The 14,538-nt window shown below is 43.4% G+C and overlaps 2 protein-coding genes across 2 annotated transcripts in view; both read left to right on the top strand.

Moving 5' to 3' along the window:
- Nucleotides 1-2,521: 2,521 nt before the first annotated feature.
- LOC106578168 (lecithin retinol acyltransferase) lies at nt 2,522-9,599 on the top strand. Its single transcript, XM_014156797.3, has 2 exons — nt 2,522-3,289; nt 9,364-9,599. Exons 1-2 carry the CDS (start codon nt 2,690-2,692, stop codon nt 9,514-9,516), a joined length of 753 nt encoding a protein of 250 aa, XP_014012272.1. The 5' UTR covers nt 2,522-2,689; the 3' UTR covers nt 9,517-9,599.
- A 2,510-nt stretch (nt 9,600-12,109) lies between these two features.
- The window catches only part of LOC106578182 (lecithin retinol acyltransferase), a 7,113-nt gene continuing 4,684 nt past the window's right edge, over nt 12,110-14,538 (top strand). The window contains exons 1-3 of the mRNA XM_014156817.3: nt 12,110-12,359; nt 12,922-13,077; nt 13,574-13,648. Of these exons, the coding sequence (XP_014012292.1) occupies nt 12,216-12,359; nt 12,922-13,077; nt 13,574-13,648 (375 nt within the window). The 5' untranslated portion in view covers nt 12,110-12,215. The remainder of the gene's footprint in view (nt 12,360-12,921; nt 13,078-13,573; nt 13,649-14,538) is intronic.

The raw sequence follows: 14,538 nt of genomic DNA, 5'->3' as shown, positions 1-14,538 counted from the left end.
TGTCAGAATGCACTCCCAGGACGTCTACTTCAATAACAAATGTTGGTTTGGTTCAAAATAATCCATAGTTATGTTCAAATATCCTCTGTTTTGTTCGTGCGTTCAAGACACTATCCGAATGGTAAAGAAGGGTGACACGCACGACGCATTTCGTGACAAAAAAATTCTAAATATTCCATTACCGTACTTCGAAGCATGTCAACCGCTGTTTAAAATAAATTTTTATGCCATTTTTCTCGTAAAAAAGCGATAATATTCCGACCGGGAATCTGTGTTTAGGTTCAAAGACGATAGAAAATAAAAACATGTGGTCGACTCGTGCACGCGCCTCAGCCCATTGTCCTCTGATAGAGCACTTGCCAAAAGCGCTAATGTGTTTCAGCCTGGGGCTGGAATTACATCATTCAGCTTTTTCCCGCCTTCTGAGAGCCTATGGGAGCCGTAGTAAGTGTCATGTTACAGCAAAGATCCTCAGTCTTCGATAAACAGAGTCAAGAAGCTCAAGGAATGGTCAGAGAGGGCACTTCCTGTAAGGAATCTTCTCAGGTTTTTGCCTGCCATATGAGTTCTGTTATACTCACAGACACCATTCAAACAGTTTTAGAAACTTTAGGGTGTTTTCTATCCAAAGCCAATAATTATATGCATATTCTAGTTTCTGGGCAGTAGTAATAACCAGATTAAATCGGGTACGTTTTTTATCCGGCCGTGTAAATACTGCCCCCTACCCCCAACAGGTTAACCAAACTGAACTCTCCTGTTCCATTCTTTAACCAACAGAACATTATCCTGTTCCATTCTTTAACCAAACAGAACTCTCCTGTTCCATTCTTTAACCAAACTGAACTCTCTCCTGTTCCATTCTTTAACCAAACTGAACTCTCCTGTTCCATTCTTTAACCAAACTGAACTCTCCTGTTCCATTCTTTAACCAAACTGAACTCTCCTGTTCCATTCTTTAACCAAACAGAACACTCTCCTGTTCCATTCTTTAACCAAACAGAACTCTCCTGTTCCATTCTTTAACCAAACAGAACTCTCCTGTTCCATTCTTTAACCAAACAGAACACTCTCCTGTTCCATTCTTTAACCAAACTGAACTCTCCTGTTCCATTCTTTAACCAAACAGAACACTCTCCTGTTCCATTCTTTAACCAAACTGAACTCTCCTGTTCCATTCTTTAACCAAACAGAACTCTCCTGTTCCATTCTTTAACCAAACTGAACTCTCTCCTGTTCCATTCTTTAACCAAACTGAACTCTCCTGTTCCATTCTTTAACCAAACTGAACTCTCCTGTTCCATTCTTTAACCAAACTGAACTCTCCTGTTCCATTCTTTAACCAAACAGAACTCTCCTGTTCCATTCTTTAACCAAACTGAACTCTCTCCTGTTCCATTCTTTAACCAAACAGAACACTCTCCTGTTCCATTCTTTAACCAAACTGAACTCTCCTGTTCCATTCTTTAACCAAACTGAACTCTCCTGTTCCATTCTTTAACCAAACTGAACTCTCCTGTTCCATTCTTTAACCAAACAGAACTCTCCTGTTCCATTCTTTAACCAAACTGAACTCTCTCCTGTTCCGTTCTTTAACCAAACTGAACTCTCCTGTTCCATTCTTTAACCAAACAGAACTCTCCTGTTCCATTCTTTAACCAAACAGAACTCTCCTGTTCCATTCTTTAACCAAACTGAACTCTCTCCTGTTCCGTTCTTTAACCAAACAGAACTCTCCTGTTCGATTCTTTAACCAAACAGAACTCTGTCCTGTTTCATTCCTTAGGCACTGTGTGGCTCAGTTGGTAGAGCATGGTGTTTGCAATGCCAGGGTTGTGGGTTCGATTCCCAGTACGGATTTTTTTTTAAATGTATGAAATGTATGTATTCACTACTGTAAGTTGCTCTGGGTAAGAGCGTCTGCTAAAATGACTGAAATGTAAATGTAAAAAAAGAAGCTCAGCCCTTCCACAGCCGTATCTGACACACACACACACACACACCTACACACACACACACACACACACACACACACGCACACACACGCACACACATGCACAATTTCTCACACACACACACCAGTTGTAGACACTCAAATACATGTGTTGTCTCTCTTGTTGTGATTTGTTGTTTTGTCCTATATTTATGTTTTTTTTTATTTTTTTTATCCCTGCCCCAGTCCCCGCAGGATGCCTTTTGTCTTTTGGTAGGCTATTGACACTCATACAACTCATCACTGGAATATATTGTGGTAGGTAGGTTAACCATCTGTAACTAGTTGTGGTCTGCATGTCCACTGCCTGTAGCCTTGAGAACAAAATGTAAGAAGACAACAAGCTGTAACCTCTCTCTCTCTCCGTCTCTGTCTCTTTCTCTTTCTTTCTCTCTCTCTCTCCGTCTGTCTGTCTGTCTGTCTGTCTGTCTGTCTGTCTGTCTGTCTCTCTCTCTCTCTCTGGCTCCTTCTCCGTCTCTGTCTCTCTCCAGAATGAGGACTACCTACCGGAATACTCTGCTTTCAAACAGCAGCCAATCGGATCCTCGGATCCCTCACCACGTCATCGTGGGCTCCCCGTTGAAATTGGCCGCGAGCTGAAGATGATAGAGGAGCGCGAGGCGAGGAGGACAACATCTACGGGAAGAAGGAAAAAAAAAAACACAACAAGGACAAGAAATTCCCCTCCAAATAAACATGTTGGATTCGCTCACATTACTCCTGGAAAAAGTATTCTTCCTCACTCACCTCAATGTCTTCAATCACTTCAGGACAAGTCTGTTTTTTTCAGACACACAGAGAGAGAGGGAGAAGAAGATAGTTACAAATCACTGCGAGAAAGAGGAGGTCCCCGATCCCTCCGTCGACACCGCACTCCCAGACTCCCTATACCAGCGGGGAGACTTGTTAGAAGTTCCCCGGACTCTATTCACTCATTTCGGTATCTATTTAGGGGACAACCGGGTGGCACATCTAATTCCGGATATTTTGCCACTTTTTACAACGGACAAGCGTTTCATTCAGGTGACGGTAACTAACAAACGTTTAGTTCTCGGCGTTCTCTCCAAGAGCGCCAGCATCCGGGTGGATACTGTTGAGGATTTTGCCTACGGCGCGTCAATTTTACTTAACGTTATGGACACTACCGTGCAGAAACGACCGTTGGATAGCGAAGAGATTGCGAGGAGAGCGGAGGAAATGGTTGGGAAGATACGTTACAGTTTGCTGTGGAATAACTGTGAACATTTCGTTACTTACTGCCGGTACGGCAGCGCAATCAGCATTCAGACAGACAAGGTAACCTATTGATATTGGCCTTTCTTCTTCTTTCTTTTTAACGCACAGCACGGACCTTTTTGAAGATGCCATCTTCCCAAAGTTCAGCTAACTGCAACATGATAACGTTGTTTTACTATGCAGACCTTACATTTCATAGGTGTTGATTAAACATCGGATGTGTGGTCCTGTGTGCGCTCTTGGAACTGTTGCGCGAGTGATGCTTCAGGACTCTGCCCGTTTCTATAACTAGTTGCAGAATTGGGAATATTTATACATGAACATATCCATCTATAGATGAAGTAAATACTGTGTGAACTAGTACTTGCTGGTTTAGGTGATAGGCCTATACGCCTTGATTAAAGAAAAGTTAGTATAACTCCATTCAAAGTAAGCTATGATAAAAGCTGGAATCGTTTTATTAATCTCAAGTAAAATAGGCAACAACAACAACAAAACGTTCCCTAGTCTACTTTACTCTGTGAGCGACGTCAATGATGTGCATCAATATGGGTCAATGTTTATAGAACAGTTGTGATCATGATGGAGAAGGCAGACAATGTCTACGTCCACAATGACACTATATTCCCTAAATAGGCCTATTATTATTATTATTATTATTACTAGTGTCCTGCTCTGGTCTAAACTAGTGTCCTGCTCTGGTCTAAACTAGTGCCCTGCTCTGGTCTATAGTAGTGTCCTGCTCTGGTCTATAGTAGTGCTCTGGTCTATAGTAGTGTCCTGCTCTGGTCTATAGTAGTGCTCTGGTCTATAGTAGTGCTCTGCTCTGGTCTATAGTAGTGTCCTGCTCTGGTCTATAGTAGTGCCCTGCTCTGGTCTATAGTAGTGCCCTGCTCTGGTCTATAGTAGTGCCCTGCTCTGGTCTATAGTAGTGCCCTGCTCTGGTCTATAGTAGTGCCCTGCCCTGGTCTATAGTGGTGCCCTGCTCTGGTCTATAGTAGTGCTCTGGTCTATAGTGGTGCCCTGCTCTTGTCTAAACTAGTGCCCTGCTCTGGTCTATAGTAGTGCTCTGGTCTATAGTAGTGCTCTGGTCTATAGTAGTGCTCTGGTCTATAGTGGTGCCCTGCTCTGGTCTATAGTAGTGTCCTGCTCTGGTCTATAGTAGTGTCCTGCTCTGGTCTATAGTAGTGCCCTGCTCTGGTCTATAGTAGTGTCCTGCTCTGGTCTATAGTAGTGCCCTGCTCTGGTCTATAGTAGTGCTCTGCTCTGGTCTATAGTAGTGTCCTGCTCTGGTCTATAGTAGTGTCCTGCTCTGGTCTATAGTAGTGTCCTGCTCTGGTCTATAGTAGTGTCCTGCTCTGGTCTATAGTAGTGCCCTGCCCTGGTCTATAGTGGTGCCCTGCTCTGGTCTATAGTAGTGCTCTGGTCTATAGTGGTGCCCTGCTCTTGTCTAAACTAGTGCCCTGCTCTGGTCTATAGTAGTGCTCTGGTCTATAGTAGTGCTCTGGTCTATAGTAGTGCTCTGGTCTATAGTGGTGCCCTGCTCTGGTCTATAGTAGTGTCCTGCTCTGGTCTATAGTAGTGTCCTGCTCTGGTCTATAGTAGTGTCCTGCTCTGGTCTATAGTAGTGCCCTGCTCTGGTCTATAGTAGTGTCCTGCTCTGGTCTATAGTAGTGCCCTGCTCTGGTCTATAGTAGTGCTCTGCTCTGGTCTATAGTAGTGCTCTGCTCTGGTCTATAGTAGTGTCCTGCTCTGGTCTATAGTAGTGCCCTGCTCTGGTCTATAGTAGTGCCCTGCTCTGGTCTATAGTAGTGCCCTGCTCTGGTCTATAGTAGTGCCCTGCTCTGGTCTATAGTAGTGCTCTGCTCTGGTCTATAGTAGTGTCCTGCTCTGGTCTATAGTAGTGTCCTGCTCTGGTCTATAGTAGTGTCCTGCTCTGGTCTATAGTAGTGTCCTGCTCTGGTCTATAGTAGTGTCCTGCTCTGGTCTATAGTAGTGCCTTATGTGAATAAGGTGCCATTTGGCACGCAGCAAATTATTTGTCCAAGTTTCCTGGACCACAAAACGGGGTCAACTTCCCCCGTACCCCCATGCCCTAAAAAAAAAAGACAGACCGACATGAAAATATGTCACAACGGCTCGATTCAATCTTTTGTAGCAACATTTGAAATGTTTCATTTAATTTTTATTTTATTTTTTTGTTAAAGTAGAGACTCAGAGCTAGAAAATGGTATAATCAAACATTACATTTGAGGAACAATGGGAAAGTAATTATGCTTTGAAAGTTGTATAAACTTGTAAACTCACTTTTGAGAAAATAGCCCTTGGATGTTTTGGTATCTAATAAAGAGCTCTTCTTTGTCTCCACCCATTCAGCACCGTTCACACCCTCTTAATAAGCCTGAGCCTCAGACATCTCTTTAAGGATTCACATGTGAGGCTGAATGGGTTTAGATTTCAAGACTAAAGGCTGGTTTGTAATACGTCTTTTTTTTGACATATCTGTATATAGTTATCGCAGTGACTTCATGAACCTTCTAATTGTCGTCCGACGTCAAACTTGTCATTGTCGTTTATGAGAAAGTATATACACGAAAAAACGACAAGCTGCATGACATCAGCAGCCTGACGGTGCAACATGGCATAACTGGTGTATTGTAACACCAATGAACCCAATCGTTTAAAAATTAATGTAGTATATGTCAATCTAGAAAACCAGGAAACTTTCAAAACAATGTTTTTGCTTGTTTCTAAATTGTTAGCTAGCTCGCTAGCGAAAGTTAAGTTTGATGCGCGACATACGCCTTGCTTCCTGAAACAAATGTGGACCAGTCCGAGCGAGAAAACTATGGAAAGACTGTGTATCATAACATCAACACAGTATTTAAATTAGGCCATTTTCAGTTGATAGGCTCACTAGGCTTCTTAGTCTGCAGGTCTGGTGAGAGTCTGAGTTTGTTTCCGTTTTAAATTAGCACCATTGAGTAAAGCTAAGCTAGACTAGTATAGCCCATTTTAATGTCTGTTGTTCATAGAACGTCAGGCAGAAAGAACTCGCTTTGAAAAGAATTCCGTTCTTAGCTCCGTTCTCTTGTAGAACCCGTCGGCGAATTCTGTTCATTCTATTCCATTGGTTCTGCTAAAAAAGAGCAAGTTGAGGCTATACGTCCCAAATGGCACCCTATTCCCTATATAGTGCACTACTTTTAACCAGAGCTGACACCCTATTCCCTATATAGTGTACTACTTTTAACTAGTGCTGGCACCCTATTCCCTATATAGTGCACTACTTTTCACCAGGGCCCATTCAATGAGCAATGGATTTGGCAAGAGAACAACCAGGTCTGGGACCAGGCTAAAATACCTATTTTCAAGTTCAGGTTTGTTCATTCAAGTTTGTTAATTCAAGTTTGTTTATTTGTCATATAAAAAGTGCAATGAAATGCTCAGGCCTACTTACAGGTTCATCTCTCCACAAAGCATTATCAATAAGTGAATAATACTTCAAAAGTTAAATGAATAAAACTATGATAAACATATTTAAAAAAAAAAATATATATATATATATATATATATATACAGAAGAAGGCACACAAAGGAATTGAAGTAGAATATTCAATCTAGACATATGTCTTCTGTAGAAGGTGTGTATGGGACGCGGTTGATCCACCAACACGTCACTGGCTTAATATTAGTCAAGTTTTTAACAGCAGGATGCCTCCGGTTTTCAGGGGGAAATGGAAAGAGAGCTGATGTGATGTGACTTCCTCTTTTGGCCGTTAACAAGGTGACACGCCATCTTAACTCCTCCTCCACATTTACTGGATTGGTCAAACAGTGCAGAAGAGAACCTCCCCCGAAATGTTTTACTTTATTTATTTTTTTATATATATTTTTTTTCTTCTCGTCAAGACCATAATGCAGGGGGATATCGTTTCAGACGTTTATTTTTCACCTGCTACGTTAGGTTACTGGCTTAATGTTCTTAGTGGGAAATCTGGTTTGTTGGTCGTTCGTTTCTCAAGACAAATGGAGAACAACGGTCCTATTGTCGACAGGCCAAATCACTGCAGTATTTGGGGAGGTGATTTTAACCAGAGTTGAGGACTGGCAGTACTGTTGGGCAGGAGGGGTAGCTGAGGTTTTCTGGACCTTTTATAGGCTAACCATGATTTCCCCCAAAATGAGGACTGGCACCCTATTCCCTATATAGTGCACTACTTTAGACCAGAGCTGGCACCCTATTCCCTATATAGTGCACTGCTTTTAACCAGGGCTGGCATCATATTCCCTATATAGTGCACTACTTTAGACCAGAGCTGGCACCCTATTCCCTATATAGTGCACTACTTTTAACCAGACTCTATAGGCCCTGGTCAAAAGTAGTGTACTATAAAGCCTAAAGAATCAACAGGGTGCCGTTTGAGACAGACAGTAGTAGTCTGGATGGAAACTTATTCAACAACTTTAGACATATTTGACTGTAACTTGATATGTTGGCTACAAAGACCAGCTACCGCAGAGTAGAAGCAGAGACAGAATAGCGTTCTGTAGCACTTGCTTACTTCAGAGCCAGTGAGGGAGAGAGAGAGAGGGAGAAAAGAGAGAGAGGGAGGAAAGAGAGAGAGGGAGGAAAGAGAGAGAGAGGAGAGGGAGGAAAGAAAGAGCGAGAGAGAGGGGAGGAAAGAAAGAGAGGGAGGAAAGAGAGAGAGAGGGAGGAAAGAAATAGCGAGAGAGAGAGAGAGGAGAGAGAGGGAGGAAAGAGAGAGAGAGAGAGAGGGAGGAAAGAAAGAGCGAGAGAGAGGGAGGAAAGAAAGAGAGAGAGGGAGGAAAGAGAGAGAGAGAGGAGAAGAGAGAGAGGGAGGAAAGAGAGAGAGAGGGAGGAAAGAGAGAGAGGGAGGAAAGAGAGAGAGGGAGGAAAGAGAGAGAGGGAGGAAAGAGAGAGAGGGAGGAAAGAGAGAGAGAGAGAGGGAGGAAAGAAAGAGCGAGAGAGAGGGAGGAAAGAAAGAGAGGGAGGAAAGAGAGAGAGAGGGAGGAAAGAAATAGCGAGAGAGAGAGAGAGAGAAGAGAGAGAGAGAGGGAGGGAGGAGGAAAGAGAGGGAGAGAGACTGAGACGTATACAATATGTGTTTTTTGTCCTAAAGGAATATTTTATCTTGCCAAAGGCCCAAGAGTCAAAACAAAGTGTATCTGATATTGACCAAATGAGACATGTTATGTATATCATGACATGATTATGGCACTGAGATAGTCTACTACAGGGCACAACATTTAACACGGGTGATCTTCTCCTCCCTGTAATATATTCTACTACAGGGCACAACATTTAACACGGGTGATCTTCTCCTCCCTGTAATATATTCTACTACAGGGCACAACATTTAACACGGGTGATCTTCTCCTCCCTGTAATATATTCTACTACAGGGCACAACATTTAACACGGGTGATCTTCTCCTCCCTGTAATATATTCTACTACAGGGCACAACATTTAACACGGGTGATCTTCTCCTCCCTGTAATATATTCTACTACAGGGCACAACATTTAACACGGGTGATCTTCTCCTCCCTGTAATATATTCTACTACAGGGCACAACATTTAACACGGGTGATCTTCTCCTCCCTGTAATATATTCTACTACAGGGCACAACATTTAACACGGGTGATCTTCTCCTCCCTGTAATATATTCTACTACAGGGCACAACATTTAACACGGGTGATCTTCTCCTCCCTGTAATATATTCTACTACAGGGCACAACATTTAACACGGGTGATCTTCTCCTCCCTGTAATATATTCTACTACAGGGCACAACATTTAACACGGGTGATCTTCTCCTCCCTGTAATATATTCTACTACAGGGCACAACATTTAACACGGGTGATCTTCTCCTCCCTGTAATATATTCTACTACAGGGCACAACATTTAACACGGGTGATCTTCTCCTCCCTGTAATATATTCTACTACAGGGCACAACATTTAACACGGGTGATCTTCTCCTCCCTGTAATATATTCTACTACAGGGCACAACACCCCTACTACACACACACACACATTTGCCCTCTAAATCTTCCCCCTTGTCTATCACTATAATATAAACCATCTTTTCCATATTTTCCCTTCTAGTTCTGTGATTGGCTGAAATCTATCATCCGGGATCATAGGAGTGTTCCGTTGACGGCGTTCCTGGGAATTCTGTCTGTTCTCTTTCTGGGAATGTCCCCTTACACCACGCTTCCCACCCTCCTCATTCCCTTCACCCTCTGGATGGCAGGCTGATACTGGAAATTCTGGAAAATAATCCAGAATGAAATTGGAATTCTGGAATTCCATTTCATTTCAATATGAATTTTGATAATATGTATATAGGTATATATATATATATATATATATATATATATATATATATATATATATATATATATATATATATATATATATATATATATATATATATATATATATATATATATATATAAATAAATATTATGTATATATAAATATATATATTATGTATATATATTATGTATATATATTTAACATCTCCAGAAATGGAAATGTTCACGTGTCAATAAAAATGTATTTTCTTTTTTAAAACATAATAATTTTGGGGGTGTTTTATATTTGTCATGTTACACACACACACACACACACAAGTGTGACATGGAAAGGTGTTTCTTGCATATCCCAACTCCACCTGAGACACCCGCAGGGAGTGGGGTCCCCATTGTACAATTAGCAATTAGAGTTAAGTGCCTTGCTCAAGAGCAAAGCAACAGATTGTTCACCTACTCAGCTCCGGTATTCAAACCAGCGACCTTTCGGTTACTGGCCCAACACTCTAACCGCTAGGCTACCTGCCGCTCCTAAACAGCAGCATTACGACAGTGTTCAGACAGTAGCCCGTGTCACGCTCTGAATGTGTTTTATACCACAAAAACACCAGTACAGTCATATTGACTTTTGAGTTTGTACCCATCTCTAACCATGAACCTTTGCACAGATTGTATTATTTTTTACATCGTAAAACTTTATACTGTTTTTGTGATGTAAATAAATACCTGAACATTAAACACTGTAGTGTACTGATACTGACTTGTATGTGTGTGTTTGTGTGTGTTGAGTCTGAATCACTATACCGTAACTTAAGACTGACAAAACGGCTCGTTTACTGTCTCGCTGTAACTGTAGACGTGCCTCAATTCTCTCTCTCTCTCTCTCTCTCTCTCTCTCTCTCTCTCTCTCTCTCTCTCTCTCTCACTAACATATCCTTATATGCCACAATTCTTATTACACAGCAATATCTATCTTTAGAGTACCTGCTGTGTGTTTTGGAACTACTGATTCTGATCAAAGTGGATGAAGGAAATCATGAATTTACCCATTTCCTTCTATTGTTCACCACTGTAGACCCCGATTAAATTCACATAGAAACGTGAGTTATAGATCTGTCATTCACATTGAAAGCAAGTCTAAGAAGACGGTGGATCTGTTCTATGTGTGTGCTATTTCTATGCTTCCCGTTCTTAAGTTTTTTGTTTTTTGAGGTCTTTTACTTTCGAGTTTTCTACACCAGCTTCAAAGAGCTGAAAATACAATATTTTTGTTTATTGAAAAGATACTTCACATTGGTTTAGATGGTACAATGATTCTCTACACAATACATTGCTTGTTTTGTCAACAAACCAAAAAAAATGAAATTAGGCAAACTATTCGAATTTTAGCAACCAGGAAATGGTGGACTGATTTCTGCATAGTGCACCTTTTAATTATATAACCTACCATTGTTGTGTACAAATGGTTGGAGAGGAGGAACAAGCCATCCATTAATTACTTCCTCTCTCTGCAGAGCATCCCTGAGTCTGGCCAGAAAGACTGGCAAAATTACAGTAACTTTCCCAAAATTCCCCGGTGATCCAGATATCTTTCTTGCTATATTCCCGGAATTACAAGCGGTTAAAGGAGAACATACAGGGAATCCTCCAGCCAGGCTTTCCAGAAAACCAGGGAGTTTTGTGAAAGTTACCGTAATTTTTCAGCCCTACAGTAATGATGCATTATCCTTTGGTATGGGGAAATACAATGTACCGGTCGGTATATGTTGTCTAGTCTGCTTCCAGATCTGTTTGTGCTGTCTTGCCAACTCCTATGGTCATAGTTACTAAACAGCACAAACAGATCTGGGATCAGGCTAGATTTTCTCATGCACTACGTTTGACCGGAGCCATGCGCCATGGTCAAACATAGTGCACTAATTTAGGGATTAGGGTGCAATTTCAGACATTGGATTTAACATTGGGAAATAATACCATTGTTCTGTTAAGATTATGTACCTGCTGCTTCAAAATCCAAATCTCTTTACATTCCAACTGGCACCCTGTGTGTAGTGCACTACTTTGACCAGAGCCCTATGGCACCCTGTTCCCTATGTAGTGCACTACTTTGACCAAGACCTAAAAATATGGAATAGGGTGCCACTTGTGATGGAGACTTTCTTTGTTATTGATGAAATACTCAGCAAAAGTGTCCACATCACTCTAATCCACAGCTCTGGTCCAAGGCGTTACGTTCAGTTTGCTAACACCGAGGCTCAGTGTCAACAAGCCACATGTAACGCCCTGGACCAGAGCCATCTAATCTGCAGCTCTGAGTAGGAGTTGTCCTTAGGCACAGATTTAGGATCAGTTTACAGGCTCAGTCAAATCCTAGACTTAATAATTTTGGGGAAGGACAAAACTGACCTTATATCAGTGGTTAGGACTAATTCCTTCAGCTCCACCTACCTGGCTAGAGGCTGGACTAATAAAAATATCCGGGTAGCGAACTCTCTCCCCCTCTCTCTCTCTCTCTCTCTCTCTCTCTTTCTATCCACACTCTGTCTCTCCGTTTCTCAGTCAACTCTCCACCTCACCACCTACACATTTCTGTCCATCTGTCCAGTCCTCTTCTCCTCTCTTCTCTTCCTCCGTGTCAGGATCATGTTTCCTCTCACTCTCCTCGGCCTGCTGTTCATCACCGCACAAACAGACGACAAGAAAAAGAAAGGAAAAAACCAGGCGACAACCAAAGAGGAAACTCCATCGAAGTATGATTCCATGTTCCAGAGAGGAGACCTGCTGGAGGTATGGAATACAATGTCATGTAGTCAAATGGCTGTGGAACCTTTATGGATTTGAGTCCCAATTGGTCCCCTATTCCCTTCATAGTTGGCCCATAGGGCTCCCTCTGGTCAAAAGTAGTGCACTTTACAGGGAATAGGTCTCTGGTCTATAGTAGTTCACTATAAAGGGAATAGGGTTCCATAGGGCTCTGGTCTAAAGTAGTACCACTATATAGGGAATAGGGCCCTGGTCTAAAGTAGTGCACTATATAGGGAATAGGGCTCTGGTCTAAAGTAGTGCACTATATAGGGAATAGGGCCCTGGTCTATAGTAGGGCACTATATAGGGAATAGGGCTCCGGTCTAAAGTAGTGCACTATATATAGGGAATAGGGCTCTGGTCTAAAGTAGTGCACTATATAGGGAATAGGGCTCTGGTCTAAAGTAGTGCACTATATAGGGAATAGGACTCTGGTCTAAAGTAGTGCACTATATAGGGAATAGGGCTCTGGTCTATAGTAGTACCACTATATAGGGAATAGGGTGCCATTTGGGACACTAAATGTATTTATTTATTCATTCAGGTACCCCGGACGTTGTTCACTCACTTTGGGATCTACCTGGGCGGTGGCCGGGTAGCTCACCTGATACCTGACATACTACCTGTGTTGTCAGATGATGAGGAGGCGATCAGAGAGATGGTCACCAATAACAGACTGATACTGGGGGTCATCGCTAAGGTGAGGGGGGGGGGAGCAGTGTGGGGTGGGGGGAGTGTGGGGTGTTGGGGTGGGGGGCAGTGTGGGGTGGGGGGCAGTGTGGGGTGGGGGGGCAGTGTGGAGTGGGGGGCAGTGTGGAGTGGGGGGCAGTGGGGGGGTGGGGGGCAGTGTGGAGTGGGGGGCAGTGGGGGGTGGGGGGGTGTGGGGTGTTGGGGTGAGGGGCAGTGTGGGGTGGGCGAGCAGTGTGGGGTGGGGGGCAGTGTGGGGTGTTGGGGTGGGGGGGCAGTGGGCAGTGGGGGGCAGTGTGGGGTGGGGGCAGTGTGGGGTGGGGGGCAGTGTGGGGTGTTGGGGTGGGGGGGCAGTGGGGGGCAGTGTGGGGTGGGGGGCAGTGTGGGGTGTTGGGGTGGGGGGCAGTGGATGATTGGATGATAAGCAGTCTATAATCAAAAGAAAGTGTGTGTGTGTGTGTGTGTGTGTGTGTGTGTGTGTGTGGCTGTAACTCCTCTCCTCCTCTCAGTGTGCCAGTGTGAGGGTGGACACCGTGGAAGACTTTGCCTACGGCTCAGAGATTATTGTGAACCCCATGGATAAGGTACAGTAAATACAGCAGGCAGCCATAGATGAAACTCTATGTAAACTGCCTGGTTCCATCCTGGTGGATACTGATAAACCAGCCTGATATTGCGAGTTTACATAAATAAGCTATAAGGAATCAGTGTAGCACATCGACTCTATATACAAAAGTACGTGGACACCAACGTCAAATTAGTGGATTCGGCTATTTCAGCCACACATGTTGCTGACAGGTGTATAAAATCAAGCACACCGCCATGCAATCTCCATAGACAAACTATGCCTGAAGAATGGCTTTACTGAAGAGCTCACTGACTTTCAACGCGGCACCGTCATAGGATGCCACCTTTCCAACAAGTCAGTTTGTCAAATTTCAGCCCTGCTAGTGCTGCCCCCCGGTCAACTGTAAGTGCTGTTATTGTGAAATGGAAACGTCTAGGAGCAACAACGGCTCAACCGTGAAGTGGTAGGCCACACAAGCTCACAGAACGGGACCGCCGAGTGCTGAAGCGTATAAAAAATCGACTGTCCTCTGTTGCAACACTCACTACCGAGTTCCAAACTGCCTCTGGAAACAACATCAGCACAACATCTGTTCGTTGGGAGCTTCATGAAATGGGTTTCCATGGCCGAACAGCCGCACACAAGCCTAAGATCACCATGCACAATGCTGGAGTGGTGTAAAGCTCAGCATCATGGGACTCTGGAGCAGTGGAAACGCGTTCCTTGGAGTGATGAATCACGCTTCGTCCATCTGGCAGTCAGACGGACGAATCTGCGTTTGGCAGATGCCAGGAGAACTCTACCTGCCCCAATGCATAGTGCCAACCGTAAAGTTTGGTGGAGGAATAATGGCTGTTTACCATGGTTCGGGCCCCTTAGTTCCAGTGAAGGGAAATCTTAACGCTA

This window comes from Salmo salar, chromosome 18 (genome assembly GCF_965601325.2).
Source record: "Salmo salar chromosome 18, fSalSal1, whole genome shotgun sequence".
NCBI classification, from domain to species: domain Eukaryota; kingdom Metazoa; phylum Chordata; class Actinopteri; order Salmoniformes; family Salmonidae; genus Salmo; species Salmo salar.
This window is presented reverse-complemented; position numbering and strand designations above follow the sequence as displayed.

Excerpts from the sequence above, each read along its gene's own strand:
- LOC106578168 (XM_014156797.3), top strand. The coding sequence starts at position 2,690 with ATGTTGGATTCGCTCACATTACTCCTGGAAAAAGTATTCTTCCTCACT. Across the intron at positions 3,290-9,363 it reads TCAGCATTCAGACAGACAAG|TTCTGTGATTGGCTGAAATC; the intron begins GTAACCTATTGA and ends TTTCCCTTCTAG.